General features: G+C 36.8%; 2 protein-coding genes across 4 annotated transcripts; one reads left to right on the forward strand and one right to left on the reverse strand.

The window, feature by feature from the left end:
• Nucleotides 1-1706: 1706 nt before the first annotated feature.
• On the reverse strand, nucleotides 1707-21594 carry mettl25 (methyltransferase like 25). Of its 3 annotated transcripts, XM_055190877.2 has the most exons (13): nucleotides 21390-21594; nucleotides 21143-21310; nucleotides 19102-19229; nucleotides 18255-18528; nucleotides 17965-18152; nucleotides 15099-15246; nucleotides 14783-14877; nucleotides 13255-13284; nucleotides 10993-11066; nucleotides 8073-8166; nucleotides 7813-7887; nucleotides 7669-7740; nucleotides 1707-1917 (listed from the first exon to the last, which is right to left on the reverse strand). In XM_055190877.2, the coding sequence occupies exons 1-13, from the start codon at nucleotides 21592-21594 to the stop codon at nucleotides 1834-1836; spliced, it is 1635 nt and encodes a 544-aa protein (XP_055046852.2). In that variant the 3' UTR covers nucleotides 1707-1833. The 3 variants fall into 3 exon arrangements, with proteins under 3 accessions (XP_055046852.2, XP_055046851.2, XP_055046850.2); XM_055190876.2 differs by having other exon boundaries at nucleotides 17965-18528; nucleotides 21143-21307; XM_055190875.2 differs by having other exon boundaries at nucleotides 1708-1917; nucleotides 17965-18528.
• Nucleotides 21595-21825: 231 nt separating this feature from the next.
• ccdc59 (coiled-coil domain containing 59) lies at nucleotides 21826-25128 on the forward strand. Its single transcript, XM_073869127.1, has 4 exons — nucleotides 21826-22045; nucleotides 23044-23392; nucleotides 24319-24427; nucleotides 24932-25128. Exons 1-4 carry the CDS (start codon nucleotides 21826-21828, stop codon nucleotides 25094-25096), a joined length of 843 nt encoding a protein of 280 aa, XP_073725228.1. The 3' UTR covers nucleotides 25097-25128.
• The last annotated feature ends 98 nt before the right edge of the window (nucleotides 25129-25226 follow it).

Genomic DNA, 25226 nt, shown 5'->3' on the forward strand with positions numbered 1-25226 from the left:
GTCTGGACCCGAACCTTACTTCCGGTTTCGTTTTTTTAATGGTCTGACTATTTGCTAAACTGATCTCTTGAACAAATGCCTCTTCGAAAATAAATGTTTTGGTTTCCTAGGTAATCTACGTGTTGTTTTTTTGCTTGTTATATAAATAAACTACATTTAAAGAACTTTGTTTTTATTTATTCTTAGCGGAGTTTACCGGAAGTTACATCTGGACCGCGACAGCCGCTTGTTTATGTTGTTACTGCTGAAACCGTCTATAAATTGAAAATAATGCAGACCCACCGCATTGAACCGTTAAAGATTTTAAAGACCCATCGTCAATTATTCAGTACATACGGTTATCCGTTTGCTACAGAACACTGAGAGAGAATTGAGTAATACAACCAGAGTACATTTTTTTATTCCTGTTGCTCTTTTGGCCAGACATGAATTTGTTTCCCAAAATCCTGTTAACAGTCCAGACACCGTGAGAAGAGGTTGATTATTCTCATATGGAGCTCATCATGAGTCACTATAGATGGGATTGGCATGGAGAAAAAGAGAGAACAATAACAGAATATTTTCCATTCATCCTGTTTGGTCCCACCAAACAACCTAAAGATAAATCACACCTGTTTCACTCCCACTTCCCATATAATTACTTCTTTTGTTTGCTTCACTAACTGGAAGTATCTCTGGCTTCCCAAAGACCATTCCCATCCTTCTTGGTCACACTTGGAGCTCAAACTAAAACAGGAGAGATACCCAACACCAAAGTTAACTTCAACAGTCCCACAACCTTGGTTAAACATTATTTATAACTCAAATCTTAAATGAATTTAATAAAATGCATCAGTTCTTCAAACTCACGGCTGAAAAATAATTTTTTGTGTTTTAACATTGAGCTAAAATAAAAGCTTGTTTTGCTTAAAGCGGAGCTGGACATTTCTGGTGAGGACAGAGATGCATTTTTCATGAAGGTCCCTTAAAGGAAAGGGAAATAAAGGAAACATTTAAGGAAATAAGGGCGGTTGTTTCCTATCGTACCGCTATTTTTAAAACGGATAGATGCTTCCATGCATCACGTCGTTCGCTAAAGCTTTTCCTTTCTCCAATTTAGCTGCTGAACAGGAAGTGGCAGGAAACATCCGCTGTATAAAAAAAACATTCATGCATCTGGACAACACTTTGGATGGTCAAGATCAAAATCTGCTCTTTTTTTATACTGTAAACAAATCAATATAAGTCAGGGAGTTTTCTCATGCATAGCACGTTCCAGAATGAGTCTGTATCAATCAAGTTAATATAACCGCTACCTCAAGGTGTTTATTTTAATAGATACATTTAAAATAAAATACACCAAGCAGGAAAATACGAGTCTTTCTGGATGGGCTGGAAATAATAAAGAGCTCAATGTCTGATTAATATTAATGGACTGTTTTCTGAAAGGAAGCACATGAGGTCTCAGCCATTAAATGACAGATTTATAAACCAGCTCATGATTGAGCACTGAAAGCAGCATTCTGCATTTCATTAAGTTTTAAAGCAATCCTATGGGATCACTAGATCTTTTCATCTTAACCTGCTATACATCATAACTAAAGTGCAGACCAGCAAACTCAGGCGTGCAGGTTAACCTAAACATTTAAAAACAGCTGGAATAAATGTACGACTACTATTTAAAGGACTGTGTAGTGAGCTTATTTTGTGAAATGAAAGAGCACTTTTGGGTTTTGTTTGAACATTTTTAATATAATAATAACTGTGTAATTACAATATTAAATTAAATAAAAATGATTAAAACACAACACTTAATTGCAGGAATAACAACTTTGGACCCCAATCGACTGGATTTTACTTTATGCCAACAACTGCATAACATCTAGGGGACTGAAGCGGATCAAAGAGCTGAACCAGCGCAGAATGAGATACATTCTCCTGTAAGAAAAGACAAACATTACCATTTTAATGTTTAAGGCATGAGATATAAATTCACTTCATGTGTGCATACTGTAGTACTTGTGAGGCAGAGGTCATGGGTTTGAATTTAAGGGATGGGACGGTATGACAATTTCATTTTATGATTATAGTGACCAAAGTTATCACGGTTATCAATATTATCATGGTTTTGTTAAAATGAGATGGAAATGTTAAAAAAGAACTGATACACACACTGAAACCATTTGATTTTTTTAATCACAATTTAATATTTCATGTCCCTGAAATTATTTCTGTGGTAAAAAAATAAATCTGTCTAATAAGTTTACCGTGAATGAATACAATACATTATTCCTTAAATGCCTTCTTGTGCAAAAAAACTATGTTGCATGTGTGCGTAACCAAACACGGTTGTAATGATAATTCAATTTTAAACGATAATACTAACCGTCAGGATATTTATATATATATGGGTGATTCTCACGAAACCATTGAAACACCACGACACTAATGATTTTAGCTTTAAAATGTGTAATATAACATTAAAAAGCATCAGAATTAACACAATACTGTGTTCTACCTTGCACAATGTGTGATTTCAACATAAGAATTTATAATTGGAAATTTTATCTAATTTTCTGCTGAAATTCTCATTACCGCAATGTGTCCGGCTGTGTTTGAACATGCATTATGTTGTAATTTAATCAAATTAACACAAAAATATTAAGAAAAAAAATAAATGGATGTTCTACTTTAGATGACAGAAAAAATATTTACTGAATATTCATGTATAATAATAATGAAGAAAAATTAGGAAAATGACGTGTCCATGCCTGATGTTCTCATCCTCCGCAACACTTTTTGAGAACAGTTTAAGCACACATACAGAATTTTAATAAAGTTTGATTTTGAGTGACCAAGCACATGGACCAGTTACTTCAAGGTGGCTACCAGGTAAGATCATTTTTTTACAGTTAATTTGAAATATTGTCTTGTCAGAATGCTTACACGACATTTTGATTATCATTACCGCAACAGATGCTTATTAAATGTTAATTTAATTAATAGAAGCATAATACTTTGATTTTAAATGTATGTGCAGAATCTCCAAATTATGTTCTTTCAGGTTTGTCATGTCATTTTGAAAATATGTCAGTGTTGATGTTTTCGGACTGTTGCGGTAATGAGATTTTTTTAGGACTAATTTTTAAAATTATGTTACAAAAAGTGTTAAATGATAAGTAAAAGTTTTTAAATTAATGTTCCCATTTACTCCAGGCTTTGTTTTTCAATGTCTGGTGGGGAAAAAAGTAAATTTAAGCAATTTTTACATTTTCATGCTTGACATTTTTAAAACCAAGTTTTCGTGAGAATCACCCATATACATATATATATACATACACACATTTTGAGACAATGTACAATAAATGTATGTATATGAGGTTTAATATAAGTCAAAGATCACGTCAGGCTTTATGTATGAACAGCTAATTGCACATGCGGCTATATTGCTTATTTATATTATATGGTCTAGGCCTATTATTTTGAATCAAATGTTAATTCAACTCTTAAAGGGTACCCTGACTCTAAACACATGTATGGTGTAAATATTTAACAGTGGGATTGGCTATGAAGTGTCATAGGTTTATTAAACTTTTAAAAAATCTTGTTTACCATTTTGTTTACATTAAAATACATGATTGAAATTGAAACACGTTCTATTAATGCTACAGCGAGGTAAACATGGTAAACAAGTCTTTAATCAGTCGATTGTAAAATGATGTAAAACAGAAGATGAGAGTTATAAATGCACACAGACAGTAGGTGGCGCTATGTGGTCTTGACATCTGCATGCCATTAAAAATACAAAAACATCAACGTCTTCTGTTCAACCCTTTCAATGTAACAAGAGAGTTACATAAATGATGAACAATACAGAAAGTTGATCTGAGAGGTGAGGGTGGAAGTAGAGAGTAAAAGATTCTCTAGATACCATATTTACTATAGTCTGTAGGAATAATTTATCATTACAAATCATCGATCCAAAATGCACTATGCGTGAAACGCAATGGCGGCCTCCACAGCTTAAAATGGGTATTACACGTTAGTTTTTTAAAGTAGTGAAAATATGTTTCTATCAATGGATTTTAGTAGTAAAAAGCAAATATAAAGTATTAAAGCATACAAGTCTTAATAGTTGAGGTATGCTTTAAGATTATCCATCAATAAAAATAGCATTATAAATAATCTGGATTAGTTTCGATCCAAAATCCATATTGCATATGATCACTGACTCGACCCGAGCATGTTTATATACTTGCCAGAAACTCAAAATCCTGTGCTACTAAACAAGCTTATCAGGATTAAATTCTCCACAGGGAAAACTGTGAAGTAGACTCTGAACCCTAGTTTACAAAGCCATCGATGTGAAACCGTATCATATTGCCAAAACCTTTCATGTTTGACATACACAAATCGTAGACCTCTCTATAAAACATTCAGATATGATATTAGTGTCTTTTAACTTGACTGATGGTTAAATCCTGTTAGTCCATGTGGAAATGACCCCCGAGGAACCTGCGCTTAATGTTTTCCACTACAAACAAAATGAGTTTGTCGTGCACTAAATTGTTTCACAGCTGGCTTAGCCCGACACTGCAGACTGTTCTCGCGAGGGGCTTTGTGGTTTCATGTTCAAAGACAAGCAGGCTTGACGGAAACTGAGGTGTAACTCTAAACCCCCAAACTTCTCGAAGCTTGAGAGCTGAAATTCAGATCTTCTCAAGCGTATCACAAACTGCATTATACAAGCAATAAATTACATCTAATCCCAGTACAGTTCACTTAGAAAACCGCATGTTTTTTACTCTTGTGGAGTTGCTATTTATGGCCATGAGGATAAGCTGTTTATTGGGGAAATATATGTGTTGTGGTCAAAAAATATGTGCTATAGGTAAAAACAAGATCCAAATTAAATAAGGATTTAAAATGCGTGTACATTTTAGGAGAATTTATTAACAGAAATGCAATATAATATACATAACTATATTATTAGTGGTGTATAAAGACCTTACATGATGATCTGTTATGTTTTAACTACCTTAAAATAAAGTCTCTACATATACTGTGGGTCCCCCAACATGGAAGTCGCCATTTTGCTCCACTATGTTTTTAAAGTAGCCCTAAACCGACAAATTGCTCTACAGAGCATGTTTTATCACTATGATATCTCAGACGATTAAATTTTTTTCCTGTGGAGTTTACCGTTGTTTTATTTATGCGTTTCGAAAGGGAGGGGTGAGCGGTGGACTGAGCTGCTGGTTGCAATTCGAAATCTCACCACTAGATGCCAGCAAAATTGACACACAACAAACTTTAATGGTGCGTTCACACCAGATGCGAATAAAGCATTACGCGCGAGTGATTTACATGTTAAGTCAATGCAAAGACACGATAGACATCCTGCAGCGTGATTCACGCAAATGAGGCGGCGCAAATGACGAGATTTGCACGAGTTGAAAATGGTAACTTTAGCGGATATTCGCATCGCGTTAACCAATCAAGAGCTTGCTCTAGTAGTGACGTGATTACGACATAGTGAGCCGAGACAGAAATACAAAACAACAATGGAGGACAAAATCATTGTCGCTGTATGTGGATACCCGGAGCTGTACGACACATCTTCGTACTTTTTTAGAAAGAGGAATAAAAAGGATCTTGCTTGGAAGAAAGTGAGCGAGGAGGTCGTACAATCTGGGATGCGTTTCCCGAACAACGACATAACTCACTGCTGAACCACCATAGTATGATGCATAGTTGGAGAAACTAACTACCTTGTCAAGATGGTTTCCCGAAAACATAGTAACTTTGTCGAACATTCGTCATTTGAACAATGTTGGTTCAACAACATAGTTGATGATGTCACATGGGAGGTGGAGTACTAATTAATCTGTTCAGATGAATTTTATGTCAGATTACTGCTGTAAATAACGTAAATAACGTTATTGTGATTTAGTTATCTGTTGTTTTTTTTAAAGATATTTCATTAATGCGCAAGTTCCCTCTTACGTCACTCCTCCAAGGGATTCCCCAGGGTCTTAAAGCTCGTAGGACTGCGCACATGCGCAGTTTCCAAATGAAGCGCTTTAATTCTGTTTACAAACTTAAAGACGTAAAATACAATTTATAAAACGGCTTGTTCTGGTTCTTCCTTCTGATTGGTTGAAACGCGTTCTAAGCCGTGATAAAATACCCCGGTAAACCCACGGTTCAGACCGCATCACAAGTATCACTGCGCCACTGTTGCTGCGTACTGATTTATGAAAATAAACACCACAGTCTTTAATCATATTTACATTTTTCTACATTTGCACAATTATGGCGATATCCAGATAAATGTCATAGATATTGTTGAGTCATTTCGTCAATAAAGAGAAAACGTTCTCTGGGTTGTTTTTGTATTAAATGGATATTTCCGCTATTGTCCACTAGATGGCAATCTTACACAACTTAAACACTGACGCATTTCCTCAACACAACAGCGTTGTGGTGGATTTAGCGTAACGTGTGAGTTTTGATGGCTCTGAATCTAATATCTTACAAAAGTTCTTCACAAAATTGGAGGTAGGATGAAATGTTTTTTGTTGTTGTTGTTGGAAAGCGGAGGGTCTGTTCTTTCATTTGATATTTTATGTTTATTTAAAGAAGATAGTTTTTCTGTTAGGCATTAAACTAAAACTGGGTCGGGCAACTTAAAAAAAAAACACTGACGGGGAAAGAGTTCAGCATGCTTCCAAGCATATTTGATCATCAAATCAACAGTTGCACGATATAAATGTTAATGTATATTTTAGATGAATGTTGATTTATAAAAATAAACACCACAGTCTTAAATTATATTTTCATTGTGTCTTTGCTGCGTCTGTGTTGGTTGGGAAGTACGCTCTGTTGCAGCCACACTTGATTCTGAGGAACTACTTTGTCTGGCGGAAGAGCAATATTTGTACTAATATAATTACAACTTATTTGTGTTTCATTTTGTGAAACCCTGCTATGCATATGAAGTAACCGTTTTGTAAACCCAATAAACCCCTCGAAGCAGTGGGGTTACAGTGCATTTTATAACAGCTAAGGGGGTTTAGCTTCGCGTTGTGCCTAACAACGCCCCTTAGCTGTTATAAAATGCACCGGTAACCCACCGCTTCTTGGGGTTTATTGCTTTATTTTATATATTTAGAATGATGGATATAGAATGTACTGCATGTTTGTTTGTTTTTTTGCTTATTTTGTTCAAAAGCATGATCAACGTAAGTCTACATATTATAATAACAAGGAACTATGCTTTTAACGACAGGTTTGCGAATGTTTGTTTGAATTATGGTCTCGTGAAACACCAAATCGTTGAACTTTGCCAGTAATGACGAAACTTACCACAGTAGTTGGCTAACTATGCTTTTGGGAAACACACCCCTGATAAGTTGTAAAAAAGCTCTTTACTCAATTTGAACTATATATATATATACACACATATTGATACTACAAGCTAGCTAAAGCTGGTAAATTGAGCGCATTTGCGTCTGAAGTTCATGCACGAATTACACAAATTTTACGTAGAAAGTAGTGCAATTTATTCGCTTTGTTCGTTTCTGATGTGAACACACAGTAAAAGACAAACAGGCCCAAAGCCAGATTGTGGTTGGTAAACATCACTTTATGTATCTGTGTGTATCCGTCCATGCAGTTGTATTTTACCTGCTCCTTTAAGTAGCAAAGCCGATCCAGGAGAATAAGACCCTCTATACACGGAGCCAAAGTTACTTTCAACTAAAAATGACAAAAAACATATCAGATTGAGTTAATGATGTATACATAAAGCTTTCTTCACGTGATGCTCACCATGTTAAAAGCCACCATCTCATTCATCCTGGGACTGTAGTGCTCATGATAACTCTGAATGACACTGTCAGAAAGCTGGAGAGATGATATAACAGAGGACGGTGACTTTGCATGAATAAACAACACAAGATATCATGCTGCCCAAGGTGTCAAATACAATCTAGGTCATTTCTATCATTCATTTCATTGTGGTGTAACCTAACTGAATATGGTCAGATTGAGAAGAGATTAAAGGTAACCGGAGATTAATCTGTAAGTACTTTAGCATCATCCAGACCCAGTTTCCTGAGTGCTCGCCTGACGTAGTCCACAAATGAAGATGCTTTGGAGTACACATTCCCGACACGCTTCTCACTGCAAACAGGAAAACAAAAGTCACGATTTTTCTATTAAAAAAGCATCACACTAATTCAAATTGTTAAACCAACATTTAATAATGAAATATGCTTTGCACTATTTTTCCACGGTAACCTTGTGGTTCAGACCTGACTCAGAAGTTTATTAAAGCTAAAAACAGGAGTTTTGAGTCATAAGCATCAGTCGCCACTGAACCAGGTCTGCAAGTTAAGATCAATTATCTTGATAAACATCTCTCAGCCTTTGCAGTAAAAAGGTAATCGCTAATCTGCACCTCCTCAATCCTCTTCTGTAGTGTACACTGTCAGATATGTGACCACAAAACCAGATTTATACAATAAATACGCTTTGGTTTGTTAGGACAGGACAAGATTTGGCCGAGATACAACTATTTGAAAACCTGGAATCTGAGGGTGCAAAAAAAAATCTAAATATTGAGCAACACATATAACTAATGATGAATGCATTAATATAATTATGGCAGGAAATTTACTAAATATCTTCATTAAACATGATCTTTACTTAATATCCTATTAATTTTGGCATAAAAATTAGACAATTTTGACATATACAATGCATTGGTGGCTTCTGCTACAAATATACCCATGACTGGTGTTGTGGTCCAGGGTCACAAATAAGGATAAGAAGCATCTTTGAAGTACCAGTATGTCCTTATATGCACCATTTAAGACCCTTTGAAAGGGAACCGCCCCACTAACGCTTCTGCACCTTTATTTCTGAGCGTGTACTAAAGCTCGGTGGAAACAGGAGGTGGTTTTCTGTCTAATATGCAGAGGATGTGGTGAGGGCTGTTTATGAGTTATCTGATCCTGATGTTTGTTACAGTAATGACATCAGTGAGGAAGCTCAATATTTGTCACCGCGTGTTTCATACTGACAGCGACTCAACAGGGGTTTGGGGTAGCGCGTGAACTGTTTATCACAGCAAAGATAACAATCTGATTTTCTTCCTGCATAGAAATGAAAGCTACTGCCAAACTATAAAACGTTAACTACCAAACGTTTCATGTTAAGTAAGTGATAATATATCAAAAAAAACTTCAGCAGGGTTATCAGGACTCCTAAACAGGTTTATTTTGATAAATATTACTCTCATACTGGTTTTCATGGCTACTTAGCAAATATGTGGATAAAATAACTGGACGTGAAATATTGATTTGAAATAAAATTTTTGTATTTGGTAAAGGGTGGCAAAGGGGCGGAATTTCAAGAAACTTTCCATGGCAACCTAATCAGGAGAATTTTGGAAATATTCCAAATGTGAAACTTATGGGAATTCTTTAGAAATGTATATATTTATATTTATGCAGACACTTTTATCCACCTTACAGTGCATTACAAGCGATATCTTTTAGTTATACATTCTAGAATATGATATAGTTATGCATTATATACACTATATTGTATAAAAAATAAATAAACATTTAGTTTGGTCATAAGCAGACAGGCATTCAAGGGAATAAACATTTTGAAGAATCTTGATCAGTGTTCCCACACCTTGGTTAACTTCGAATTCAAGGACCTTTCAAGGACTTTCCAGGTCCAATACCTTCAAATTCAAGGACTAAATGTGGGGACACATTTCAAGTGATAGCAAGGTTACATCGTGTTAACTTTTAAGATATATTGTTACAGTTCCCTTTCGAGGGAACTTGCGCTGCGTCACTGTGACACTTTGGGGACACCTCCAGGGGTAAGTGCGTCTGAATGTGTATATCAAATTCAACCAATGGTGAGGCTTAATGACGAAGACAGGGTGACGCGGAAGCCAGGAAGTATATCGCTATCTGAAATATTGCCAATGACGGTGTTACAGGGATGCAGGAAGAATGGCAAGGGAGACGCAGCGTCTCGTTCCCTTCTAAGGGAACAACAGTTACATACGTAACCTGAGACGTTTTCATGTGTCAAACACAACTATGCAAAAAAGCATTTTGGTATGAATCAACATTCGTATACAGACGATATAAGCATTTAAAGTGAACAGTTTGGCACGTGTGCTTAAAAAGTTTAGAAATTTTATAATATTATCCTACACTACAGGGAATAATATGGATTTTTTTTCCAGAAAACTTCTTGCATAAAATAGATTCAAGCACTTTCAATGACCTGTATATTTTCAAAAACTTCCCATTTTTCCCCAGATTCACAAACTTTCAAGGATTTCAAGGACCCGTGGGAACCCTGCTTGATGCTTATGGTCATAAAGTCTGATTTTTTTTATCAAAAACCCTACAGAAATCATTCTCATACATGCAAAGATGTACATTTTGACATTATTTCGTGTGCAGGATTCAAGAAATGATCTTTGCATGTTATGTAAGAATGCAAGTACATGCAGGGGGTGTGGCCTTAATGCCCCTTCGGTAAGCAGTGTGCTTTGTGCATGTGACTGAAGTATGTGCAAGGTAGAAATTCAACTGAAAATGCATTACATTTTGTTGGATTAAAAAATAATGCTGCACGATTTTTTAAACTACATTTAAGTTCCCTGTTATAGGCAACTCCCAGTATTCCCATTAATTCCCATATATTCCCTTTAATTCCCTTGGAAAGTTTCCAGCCTTGAAAATTCCCTGAATTTTGCTACCCTAATTTGGCAAGACTGGGAAGAATACACGAGACATTAAACTAGCACAGGGACAATCGAGACAACAGTCAAGAGAGTCATTATACAAAAGCAAATAGCCGCATTGCCGCAAAGTCCCCTGGTATCAAGTATACTAGAGACAAATAGCATGTGGCACAGTAAAAAAACAAAAACAAACACACTATACACATGAATATGCCAATGATGGATACCTTTTATAGCAATCATAGTGATCTCGTAAAATGACATGAAGAACTGCCCTATAAAACAGCGACTCCATCGGCAGCTGTAACAGACAGGAGAGCCGGCCAATCACAACACTGCTTCATAAGATTCATTTAATAACTTAAAGGAACAGTATGTAAGAAATGTATATCAATTAATCATAAAATGGCCCTGATATGTCACTATACATTAAGAATTAATTTTCATTTCAAATATTTGGGTGATTCTCACGAAACCATTGAAACACCACGACACTAATGATTTTAGCTTTAAAATGTGTAATATAGTAACATTAAAAAGCATCAGAATTAACACAATAATGTGTTCTACCTTGTACAATGTGTGATTTCAACATAAGAATTTATAATTGGAAATTGTATCTCATTTTCTGCTGAAATTCTCATTACCGCAATGTGTCCGGTTGTAATTTAATCAAATTAACACAAAAATATTAAGAAAAAAAATAAATGGATGTTTTGCTAGACTACTTTAGATGACAGAAAAAATATTTACTGAATATTCATGTATAATAATAATGAAGAAAAATTAGGAAACTGATGTGTCCATGCCTGATGTTCTCATCCTCCGCAACACTTTTTGAGAACAGTTTAAGCACACATACAGAATTTTAATAAAGTTTGATTTTGAGTGACCAAGCACATGGACCAGTTACTTCAAGATGGCTACCAGGTAAGATCATTTTTTTACAGTTAATTTGAAATATTGTCTTGTCAGAATGCTTACACGACATTTTGATTATCATTACCGCAACAGATGCTTATTAAATGTTAATTTAATTAATAAAAGCATAATACTTTGATTTTAAATGCATGTGCAGAATCTCCAAATTATGTTCTTTCAGGTTTGTCATGTCATTTTGAAAATATGTCAGTGTTGATGTTTTCTGACTGTTGCGGTAATGAGATTTTTTAGGACTATTTTTTTAAATTATGTTACAAAGGGGCGGTTTCCCGGACCAGGATTAGCTTAATCCAGGACTAGGCCTTAGTATAATTAGGAAATATAACTAGTTTTAACAAACATGCCTTACTAAAAACATTACCTGTGTGCATTTTGAGGTAAAACAAAGGGCCCTGATGTATTTTAAGATATGTCAGTGCAAGTTGTTTTCAGTTTAGAGAGCTCTTAAAAGTGTTTAAGTCTAGGACTAGTCTAATCCCTGTCCGGGAAACTGCCCCAAAAAGTGTTAAATGATAAGTAAAAGTTTTTAAATTAATGTTCCCATTTACTCCAGACTTTGTTTTTCAATGTCTGGTGGGAAAAAATTTAAATTTAAGCAATTTTTACATTTTCATTCTTGACATTTTTAAAACCAAGTTTTCGTGAGAATCACCCATTTATATCACTGACATCAGTGGCCTTTCAAGGATATTGTCATTTAAAAAGTGGATTTGCAGTCCTCAACTGATGTCGAAGTACTCCAAAAAGTGCTATTACACCATAAAATATAGTTCCTCTTTTAAATCCGCTTAGAAAAACGCTACGTTTTATTTTGTCCCACCAAACTTGCTCGTATAACTACTCGTCTTAAATAGGAAAAACGTTGATGTGTTTGGTCACTTCTAACTTTATCTCTAAATGGTACCATTGAATGAATGGGGCTAAGCTAAATGCTATCGAAGTGTCGCAGCGCGCTCCAGCGCTTACATGCACGCACACAGATGATAGAGGGATGTATCAACAGTTCTTAGTTAAGGTAATAACATATTTTAATATTGAAAATGAGTAGACTATTCCTTTAATAATGAAATCACACGACACGTACAAATCATTTTCACAGCACTTTGCACAAATATGGTTTTACTTACAATTACATCATTTAAAATGTTTGTGCTGTTTCTGCCAATTCTGAATTTACGTTAACAACAGACTGCGTAATATTTTCCATGACTGTTTGCTTATATAAATAAACAGGCATGCAATAACACAGAGAGATTGTACTTGTGAACTCCAACGAAGCTGTAAAGAAAAATCAAATTAAAATGAAATAAATATTTATAGTCACACATGCGTTAAGATCTGGCACGCGAGCATTACCAAAACATTACAGTCAGCTATCTTCACACAAGATATTAGTTTTATATATCATACACCTGGTTTTTAATTGAATCATAAACATTTCTACATTCATGCTATACTTTTAGTCTCATATGGGATTAGATTAGCGCCAAGATTGACCAGATGAGCAACAGGAACATACAGTGATATGTACACAAACAAGTACTCACCCCACCTCCAGCAGAAACCCTCTCCAATGCCTGACGGGGGAAAGAGGAGTAAAGATGAGCAATTCAATGAAGAACTTTGTTTAGTAAAATAATGAAAAAAATATTCAAGTAGAATCGAAATGCTTTGATTATATTTTACGAAGGTTTGATGCTTTGAACTACAATTAAATGGATAAACATTACATGCACTAGAAAACTTTGTTCAAACAATGTGCATGTGTATTTGAGGAACATGCATGATATAAACTAAAATCAAATGACATTAAAGCAGTACAATATTAAAGTCAAGCCCCCTTGACCTAAATTATTTACTCGAAGTCCCCCCTGAGGAAACGTATCTGTCTTTATACAAGAGTTCTCAGTTTTCTGATATAGCCTATTGTAGCGCTGTGTAATGGTCACATAACATTCAGATTAAACAAATAAAGTATATATTTTATTAGTAAGAGTTTCATTTAAAATCTTAAAGGAACACACCACCGTTTTTCAATATTTTACTATGTTGTTACCTTAACTTAGATGAATTAATACCTATTTTTTTCAATGCATGCACTTTTAATCTTTGTACAGTGCTTCATGAATGTGTTAGCCTTTAGCCTAGCCCCATTCATTCCTATGGCTCCGAACAGGGATGAATTTAGAAGCCACCAAACACTTACATGTTTTCCCTATTTAAAGATGAGTAGTTACACAAGTAAGTATGGTGGCACAAAATAAAACTTTTGTTTGGATCCTAAGGAATGAATGGGGCTAGGCTAAATGCTAACACATTCATGAAGTGCTGTACAAAGATTAAAAGTGCATGCATTGAAAAAAAATATTAGGTATTAATTCATCTAAGTTGAGGTAAGAACATAGTAAAATATTGAAAAATTGTGGTGTTTTCCTTTAATTTGACATTTAATTGTGACTGATTTCATGCAATGCAGGAACCCCCAGAGGTTTGTGAACCCCAGTTTGGGAAACCCTGCATAAAAGAGAAAGTTCACCCAAACATGAAAATTTATCATAATTTTCACACCCTAACGTTGTTACAATCCTGTATACATTTCTTTGATTTGATGAGAAGGAAGATATTTTGAGGAATGTTCAATCAGAGGCCCCATTGACTTCCAGAGTAGACAAAAAGAATACTATGAAAGTCAATGGGGCCTTTGATCGGTTTGGCTAAAAACATTACTCAAAACAAATCAGAACAAAGAAAATGATACAGGTTTATAACAACATGAGAGTGAGAAAATGACAGAATGAACTGTCCTTTTAAAGGATTAATGTGACACACATTGTTTTGTGTTAACACTTACGCATTAGTGTTGCTAGAGAGTAATAAACCTGCTAGCATTTAAGTGATAAAACACTGTGGCAACGTTTCCGTTTGCTAGAGATGTTTATCAACATCATCACATAACAGAATATTTATTTATAGCATCTAATATAACACCTTTTTTGCAAGGTAGCTTATGAGAAGTTGTGGGTAAAGACGAGTGGGCAATGTGAGATGTTCTTGTGACGTGCGAGCCAGACTTACAAGACATGCTGACATCCTGGCATTTCGACCACAAAAATAAGATTGATCCTTTAGGAATTGACTCATGGGAAAACCACACACACCGTCCACACACCCTTGAGAGAGAGAGAGAGTGTGTGTGAGAGACCATATGTTATTTTGGGACAAGCACCAAGCCCTCAGGCAGTCATACTTACAAGATATGCATGACTAAGCACTGCCAGTAAAATTCATTATGCAAAGATGAGCAACATAGAGTCACACATAGCATACAGTTTAAAGTACACCTTGACTTGCGTTGTGTGTGCTTTAGACTGAATGCGTGTCATGCAGTTACCCTGTCTATCCGGATCAAACTCTTCGGAGAGCAGGTGGTAGCAGCAGCCCACACTGCAAACCGCTCGCAGCTCGTTCTTGGCACTGAACATCCGCAGGGTGCTGGGGGCCAAATCTCCACATGTATGCAGGCCAACCAAAACCGCATCCTGGGTTACAACCAAATCAAAAAAATAAAGTAAAAGTTTAACACAAATTATGGAAATTAAAGAGCGAGAATACTAAGGTTGGATTTACACAAAAAATCTTCCAATTTGTTGCTTGTATTTTTTTTGACAACCCTTACATCATCTTTTAAAGGTGCAGTGTGTAATTTTTAGAAGGATCTCTTGACAGAAATGTAAAAAAATAAACAAAACTATATTATCGTGGTGTATAAAGACCTTTCATAATGAACCGTTATGTTTTTATTACCTTAGAATGAGACGTTTTTATCTACATCCCTAGGGTCCCCTTACATGGAAGTCGCCATTTTGTGCCATGTTTCTACAGAAGCCCTTAACAGACAAACTTTTTTACGAAGCTGTCTCCGAAGATGACATGTGTGTCTGGTGGTGACTACCGTAGCTTCTCTATGCATTTTAGAAGCGATGGGTGAGCAGTTAACTGAGCCATTGGTTGCAATTTGCAACCTCACCACTAGATGCCACTAAAATTTACACACTGCACCTTTAAAAGCAACTTGTATGATCCAATATCTGCATTTACACTACGCACTAGGCAAAACAATTCAAGGTAGACAAACTGACCCAGGACAGCTTAAACCACAGAGGAGGTAAAATGTTGTGATAACAAATGATTACAAGATTATACAGGGTTCCCACACCTTAGTTAACTTCAAATTCAAGGACCTTTCAAGGACTTTCCAGGTGCAAATCCCCCTCAAATTCAAGGACTAAATGTAGGGACACATTTCAAGTGAGAGCAAGGTTACATCGTGTTACCTTTAAAGATACATTGTTTACAGTTCCCTTTCGAGGGAACTCACGCCGCGTCACTGTGGTGACACTTTGGGGACGCCTCCAGGGGTAAGTGCGTCTGATTGTGTATATCAAATTCAACCAATGGTGAAGCTTAACGACAAAGACAGGGTGACGCGGGAGCCAGGAAGTATATCACTATCTGAAATATTGCCAAAGCTGGCGTTACAGGGACCTGAAAGTATGGCAAGGGAGACGCAGCGTCTCGTTCCCTTCTCAGGAAACAACAATTACATACAGAACCTTAGAGGTTTTCATGTTTCATTTTGGTATGAATCAACATTCGCATACAGAAGATATAAGCATTTAAAGTGTGATTAAAAAGTTTTTATGAAATTATCCTTCACTAAACAGGGAATAATATGGATTTTTTCCAGAAAACTTCTTGCATAAAATAGATTCAAGCACTTTCAATGACCTGTATCTATGCATGTATATTTTCAAAAACTTCCCAGGGCCTTGAATTTTTTCCCAAGATTCACAAACTTTCAAGGATTTCAAGGACCCGTGGGAACGCTGAGCTTTATTTCTGTAACAAGACTTTACTTCAACATTACTCCACTAGGTGGAGCCATCATCCTTCATTATGCTGCTAAGAAAAGTCATGTGATCGCAGGTGGTTTACACCAGAGTTGACGTCATTTGCCAGCATGCATTTTCAATGACGCACTACACGTCTTGAGAGGGGAATATCCAGTCTGTCCTCTTACATTGCGGTCGCGAATGCATGTATCTGATTCATATCCGATTTATTCCCACATATGATTGAGGCCTGAAACCGAACAGAGAATATTGGAATCAATGCGCTTTTTCCTTGCTTACAGGTGAGATTTTTTTCTGCTTAATTAGCATTCCTGAAAAAGGCTAAAAAAAGCCTAAAAAGGACACACATTATACCTGCTGTGTTGATTGTATCTTAAAACGACATGTCACATGTTTAGCTGTTTTTGAGTTGTTGTATTTGATTAAAGGAATAGTCTACTCATTTTCAATATTAAAATATGTTATTACCTTAACTAAGAATTGTTGATACATCCCTCTATCATCTTCTGTGTGCAAGCACGTAAGCGCTGGAGTGCGCTGCGATGCTTCGATAGCATTTAGCTTAGCCCCATTCATTCAATGGTACCATTTAGAGATAAAGTTAGAAGTGACCAAACACATCAACGTTTTTCCTATTTAAGACGAGTAGTTATACGAGCAAGTTTGGTGGTACAAAATAAAACGTAGCGCTTTTCTAAGTGGATTTAAAAGAGGAACTATATTTTATGGCGTAATAGCACTTTTGGGAGTACTTCGACTCGCCTGAAAAGTCCGCTCCCCTTCTCACTCTTATAATGGGAGAGGGAGGGTGTTACTGCGCCGAGTCGAAGTACTCCCAAAAGGGCTATTACGCCATAAAATATAGTTCCTCTTTTAAATCCGCTTAGAAAAGCGCTACGTTTTATTTTGTACCACCAAACTTGCTCGTATAACTACTCGTCTTAAATAGGAAAAACGTTGATGTGTTTGGTCACTTCTAACTTTATCTCTAATTGGTACCATTGAATGAATGGGGCTAAGCTAAATGCTATCGAAGTGTCGCAGCGCGCTCCAGCGCTTACGTGCACGCACACAGATGATAGAGGGATGTATCAACAATTCTTAGTTAAGGTAATAACATATTTTAATATTGAAAATGAGTAGACTATTCCTTTAAGTTTTCTGTCAAATAATGCAGTGTTCCTCCCATGGTACAAAGGAATTTAAAGGGGTTAAAATTTCCAGTGCTGGAAAACAATGACATAATCTCTTTGGAGCTCAATTCAGATTGTTTGACAATATTAAATAACAACAATACTGAAAGTGTTTATATAATGTAAGTGTAAATATTGAGCGTTCTCTCACCTCCAGCTCCGTGATCAGCATCTTGAGTTCAGTTTCTGCCGTGACGTAAGAGGTCAGAGGTGAAAAGAGGCTGTCGTCGCTACCGCTCCTCTTGCCTTCGCGAGCCTTCCTCTCCAAATTCTCCCTCTTTCTCTTTTCCTTCTCCTCTTCGCTCAGCTGGCTGGGGTGAACGCGGGGCGAGCCGTCCTCTACGACGTCCAGGGACAGCATATTGAGGAAACCACTTCCTGCATCACAATCATTTTGGTCTACTGTACATACTGTGTCTTTATTTGAAGGAGATATATCACCGGTTACTTGTTCTTGTGAAGCACAAGACTCAGATGGGGCCACATGAAGTCCTTTATCTTCAGTGGTCCCATCTCCTGCATTGTTTGAAGGTATGTGGTTTTTCGTGGCTCTGTTGTTTTTTTGATAGGCTCTGGAAAACTTCTTCAGTTTTCGGTTCCTCTCCTGAGCTCCATGCGTGTTGGAGCTGGAGGAGTCGATTCCAAACACCTGCAGGTTGAACTGCATGGACAGAAAGGAGCACAGGTAGCCTTTTCCTGAACCCACATCTATCACCTAAGGGAGAACAAGTTTTAATAAATTTGACATATCATGAAAATCTGACTTTTTCCATGTTTAAGTGATATAATTGGGGCCCCAGTGATTTTATCAACCTAGAAAATGTGAAAAAGATCAACCTAGTAACTTAGGTAAACTATTCTCTGCAAGCATGTGAAAAATAGGTCATTGAAATGTGGCTCCCCTTGTGATGTCAGAAGGGGATCTTATTATAATAATATTGCCCCTTAACCTGCACTATCCATCCACGGCTCTGCCATTTAGTGCAGAGAAAGAAAATAACTGACAGCACATTTGTTTTTTAATTTTAACAAATCACCATTATGGCGATCAGTGTTTACATTTCATCAGCTCATTTGCATTTTTAAGGACACACCCACAAATGTTTTTTGCTCACACCTACAAAGTGGCAATTCCAACATGTTAATTTAAACAGTTAATAAATTATCTGTGGGGTATTTTGAGCTAAAATTTCACTCTGGGGACCCAAAGATTTATTTTACATATTTTTAAAAAAAGTGTTTATAGCACCTCTCTTTAGTACTTCATTTTAATTTTTGAGTTTCTTACCTGTTTGACTTTGCAGTATTTGGCCAAACTATTCACGACCTCTGACATTGCCCGTACCTCGTGGGCCTTCTTACAGTTCATAAACTCATCGGGTACACGTCTGTCCCATATCTCTCCTTTGGACACACCTGAAGGGGAATTGTGGAAAATAAATAACAAACAATAATCCTGATTAATGCATAATGTAAACATTATTAGTTCAGTTTATATACTTTTACAATACATTTATATATTTAGCAGCAGACTATATGCAAAGTGACTTACAGTGCATTACAAGGTATTAGGGGTGTAACGATAAATCAAGCGATTTGCCTGCTATGCTTCTCAATGAATTACTATGCTGCTATATCCAAAAGCCAGGGGGCGCTCTCGTGCAGAAACTCAATATGCGCTGCAGAAGTAGTACCATTTACACACGCAGCTCCATGAAATGTCCATAAGCATATTTATATTGCTGTTCTTCAATCATTTTCAGATATTTTCATGGTAATAAAGATAAGAATATGTATAATGATTATGTTTGACGAATGTTGCTTTTTTAAATGCATGTTATAAACGACTCAAACTCGCAGTGATTTTAAATAGGGATGCTCCGATCAATGCCGATCTCCACTAATAATACGTGGCCGACCATTATTCTGAATCGAACAGCCGATCTTATTCACAGCTATTTCATGTACTACGGCTTTTGATCAGTAAGTCCTTATCGATCTAAAATCACTGTTAGTTTGAGTCGTTTATAACATGCATTTGAAAAAGCAACACACTTCAACCATAATTATTAAACATATTCTTTATTATCATGAAAACACTTGAAAAGGGTTAAATGAACAGCAATATAAATATATCCTTAAGACATTTCCTGGAGCTGCGTGTCATCATAGCTGCATGTGTATTGTTCTTCGTCTACAGCGCATTTTGAGTTTATGCACGAGAGCGCCCCCTGGCTTTTGGATGTAGCAGCATTTCACCGAAATTCATTCAGAAGCATAGCTAGCATTATCGGACGATCGATCGGAGCATCCATAATTTTAAATTGATAAGGACTTCCAGTTGATCACAAAGCTATAGTACACAAAAGAGCTGTGCATAATATCGCCTTTGTGATTCAGATATCGACATTGGAAATGTCTATTTATGTGTGTCGCGATTTATCATTACACATCTACTTGGTATACATTTTATCATTATGTGTGTTGCTGTGATCGAACCCACAACTAGTAATGGTAGCTTTTGAAACACTGCTTTGTGAGGCTTTGAAACCTTTTACGAATCTTTTGTTTCGAATCATTGGTTCAGAGCGTGTTTCAAACTGACCAAGTCACGTGATTTTAGCAATAAAAGTCATAACTGTTTCGAAACGTTTCAAAACTGTGATGGTTCACCATTTTAAGTTGATCTAATAATGAACTCATGAGTCGGTGTCTACTAAGCTTCAGTAATTTCAGCTCAGTTTTATTATTATTAATTATGAATGTTAAAAAAATGAAATGTGTCTATTGTTTTTGCTGGTCATTTGGCATTTCAAGTTTTTTGTATAATAAGTGACGTAAAAAACCAAAGCCGATTGTTTTGGAACATCTTGAGAATTTGGAAAACAATATTCCCTTTTTACTACAGTTAAATCCAAAAAAAACATGGTTACTGTAGTAAAATAATTTAAATCATGATTAGTGGTTACTCCACTTTTACCACAATAAAACTATGGTTAATTTTTGTTAGGGTTGTTAGGTCCATGTAATCACCTGACATACCACAATAATACTAATATTTAATGACATTTGTACATTTTATTGAAAGCATTAAACAGTTGTGAACAAATCTGCAATTGTTTGTAAGGTGGTGTCATTATGTTTGGGAATAGACATTTTGACCAGCAGGAGTCGCCAGCGTGTATGGTGTTTCGAACGCTTTTAAACAGTGAATCATTTTGCGAAGCAATTGGTTCAATTGATTCAAAGCTTCGAAAAGCTTAATTTCTTCCATCACTACCTATTGCACAGCTAATGCAATACTACAGGAACTATCTCAATGCTGTTACCTGCTGTAGTGTCTCCAGTCAGTAGTCTCAAATTGTCCATCAACTCTTCCAGATGCACGCAGACCTCCAGACCCGACAGGCTGTGTGCTTTTGCTGCCCTTACCAGGCCTGGCACATCTAACAACTTCTTTGTTGTATTGCAAAAACCAAAGGTGGTGTCCGTCTCTTCTAATAGCAACAACAAAGTAATAGTATGAATAAACAAACAAAAACCAAGCCTAAGCAGAATATGAATTTGATCGCTTACCCTCTGCCGCCCCCGTACGGTCATTGCTGGAATTGACAGCGCGCAGCACTTCATCCGGACTCGCTGATATGAACGTGCTCCAAACATCACGCGTGTAGAAGTCAACCGTGTGCGCGTTCGCGATGCTTAAAGATATAGAGAGAAAGCGGATGACTTCATCTATTTTCTTCTTTAACGCGTCGATAGGTAGATTTTTAAACGCCATTGCTTACAAACGCAGAAAAGAGAGAAACATTCACACGGGTTGTGGCTGTTGACATGTTTGGGTATTTAAGACCTAAGTAATCGAGTAACGAATCAGGATGCGATTCATTTGATCGACCTCACGTGCGGCCATGTTGGGTGTACCCGCCAGCGTTTTATTCAGTAGGCGACACGAGCCTTTTCCGCAACACAAATGGCGGCCATATGATGCGCTGGTTTGTATCAATTAGTAATGCCTGAAATCGTAACGTCATCACTGTGCGACTGTACACGCGAACAACTGTCTTCACATAAATGTGGGAATAACTTTAGCATGGCACCTATTAAACAAAATACAATTAAAGGGAAACAATTTAAAAGTAAATTTGCACACAGTGGTCCATCACACAACGCTAAAAGGAAAAGAAAATGGGTCCCGGAAAATAAAATATTTGATGGAAGTCAAAACGAGGGTGAGTTAAGTTTTAAATCGGCTACTTAAAAACCTTTTTTGCGTAAACGTATTTTCAATATCACAGAAATTGTCCAGTTTATTATAATCAGAATAATAAGGATAAACAGCTGCTCTATGTAGTGTAAACACATAACGTTACGGCTGTTAAAGGGGGGGTTTAATGGTATTTCAAGCATTCTGACTTATTAACACAGTTATAGAGTTGTTTCCTCATGCTAAACGTAGGCAAAGTGTCAAAAATGCAGTTGGGCGTGTTTCAGAGTATTTCTGTGCCGAATGCACTTCGCCAGGGTTCGTACAAGTTTCGGCTAATTTTTTTCGATTACGGTTCTAACTGACGTTTCAGGGGTTTTCGATACGTATCACTTCTTTATATGGGCTTCCGCCGGAAAACTTCCCCCGGAAAACCCCGCCCAGCCGTCAGTCAGCGGGAGACGCTAGAGCTTGCTAACAGCTTATCACGCCACTCAGCTTTGTTTCATTTCAAAAGTCAACAAGGCACAACAAGAAGTGTGTTTTTGGATGTAAGGAGAAGACATCCAGCCTTATGGAAACAATGGATATAGTTTATTATCCGGATTAGCAGCGGAGTTTTGCGTGTGTGTTTGATGCTGTGGATTTTCAGAACCGGGTCATGACGAGTTACACGTGGTAAGTAAGACTTATGTCTTATGTTGGAAATAGGCGCGTGTATATTATATAAATGACACGAACATGTAGTGAATCATACGTTATAAGTGTTGTATAGTGTTGCATGACTCGTACTCGCTCCTCCCGTGTTATAACTCCTCCTTCTTCATTTCTTCGTACGTTATCGGAAAGACTCGGTAAAGCTAATCTTTCTTTTATAAATCTGATTAAACTAAAGACTCTTCAGAGATATAAAGGATGTCATACTACTCTATAGGTACTCCAGATTGATATCAGAAATGCAGAAACAGCGTGTGTTACGTGAGCTTTAATGTAATCTGCATATCTCCTCGTGTGCTTTATCAGGTTTGGGATTTGCTTTTAAAAGAAAAGAGAAAATAAAACATGAATACAACAAACTTCTTCGCAAGGAAAGGCGAAAACCACAAAAGTCGACGGTGCAGTTAGAGGAGGAATATCCCGATCATCTAAAACATCTTTACCTGGCTGAAAAGGAGCGATTAGATAAAGAAGAAGAGGAGATAAAGAAGAAGAAGAGAGGGAAAGGGAGAGACGTAGATGATGAAGAAGAGGAACAGACCATGATATTGGGATCTTCATCCGAGAAACATGTCTCAAAAACAACACCTGACATCTCTGCTGACCATTTAACCAATTCATCTAATGTAGCAGAAAACACAAAACAGACTGAAAGGTACAGATATTAAGTTGTTTGGTATACAGCTTCATGTAAGTTATCATGTAAGTTGTACAGTAGTTTCACCAGCAAGCATGACACACTTTTGTGCAAATTGTGTTACAACATCAATGGGAGCAGGGTTCCCACGGGTCCTTGAAATCCTTGAGTTTGTGAATTTGGGGGGGGGGGGGGTGATTCAAGCCCCTGGGAAGTTTTTGAATATATACATACATAGATACAGGTCATTGAAAGTGCTTGAATCTATTTTATGCAAAAAGTTTTCTGGAAAAAAAATCCATATTCCCTGTGTAGTGTAGGATAATATCATAAAAAATTCTAGACCTTTTAAGCACACATGCTAAACTGTTCACTTTAAATGCTTATATCTTCTGTATGCCAATGTTGATTCATACCAAAATGCTTTTTTTGCATAGTTGTGTTTGACACATGAAAATGTCTCGGGTTACGTATGTAACTGATGTTCCCTGAGAAGGTAATGAGACGCTGCGTCTCCCTTGCCATACTTCCTGCGTTCCTGTAACACCGTCTTTGGCAATATTTCAGATAGTGATATACTTCCTGCCTCCCGCGTCACCCTGTCTTTGTCGTTAAGCCTCACCATTGGTTAAATTTGATATACACATTCAGACGCACTTACCCCTGGAGGCGTCCCCAACGTGTCACCGCAGTGACGCAACGCGAGTTTCCTTGAAGGGGAACTTTAACAATGTATCTTAAAAGGTAACGATGTAATCTTGCTCTCACTTGAAATTTGCCCCCACATTTAGTCCTTAAATTTGAGGGTACTGGACCTGGAAAGTCCTTGAAAGGTCCTTGAATTTGAAGTTAACTAAGGTGTGGGAACCTTGTGGGAGTGTTTATGGTTTGTATACAAATACAATTATTTGCCTTAAATCCCAATTCCTGATCTGTGTCCTCAGCTCCCACAAGACCCCATTCATCCAAAGAAAACAGAATAAAGTGTCATCGTACCAGAAGACAAAGCAGGAATATGAAAGGATGAAGGAGGAGCGGGAACGAAAAAGAGAGGCGAGAAACTGACCATTGACACACTAATCTTTGTTTTTACATGCACACACACACACACACACACACACACACACACACACACACACACACATTCTGGTTTCCATGTTTTGTGGGGACATTCCATAGACGTAATGGTTTTTATACCATACAAACTGTATATTCTATTCCTAAACGTCAACCATCACAGAAGACTTTCTTGTACCTTAGATTTTCAATAAACATCATTCTGTTTGATTTATAAGCTTGTTTCCTCATGGAGATCTCAAAATGTCCCCACAAGGTCAGAAATTTACTGGTATTCCTCTTAATTACCAGGCACACACACACGCTCCATATTGACTGTTACCAAGATGCAATTGACTCATTTGTGACCTTTGCTGTTTCTCAATATATTGTCTTATATATCATGTAAGGGAGGAAGACCCTTTACAATATGTCAAAGATACACACTTTCATCACCCATTGCAAGTGACTGATCCATGATTTATTATGTCTGTTTTGCAGGAATTCTTAAAAGACAAAGCTCAAAGGGAAGAGGCACTGAAAAAATACAAAGAAAAGAAAATTGCCAAATATCAGTTGTTGAAAAGAAAAACCAAAAAGGGTCAACCCAACCTCAACCTGCAGATGGAGCTGTTGCTTCAGAAGATTCAAGCTCAGCACAAATAAATCAAACCATGAATTGAAACTCTTGATCTTTTTCAATTTTGGTTGAAATGTGCCATAATTCAAAACCTTTGACATTTGATGGGTGTGGAGTTGTTGCAGATCACTTAACATTTGTTGTAAATAAAACCAT

Source organism: Misgurnus anguillicaudatus, chromosome 1 (assembly GCF_027580225.2).
Source record: "Misgurnus anguillicaudatus chromosome 1, ASM2758022v2, whole genome shotgun sequence".
Taxonomy (NCBI): Eukaryota; Metazoa; Chordata; class Actinopteri; order Cypriniformes; family Cobitidae; genus Misgurnus; species Misgurnus anguillicaudatus.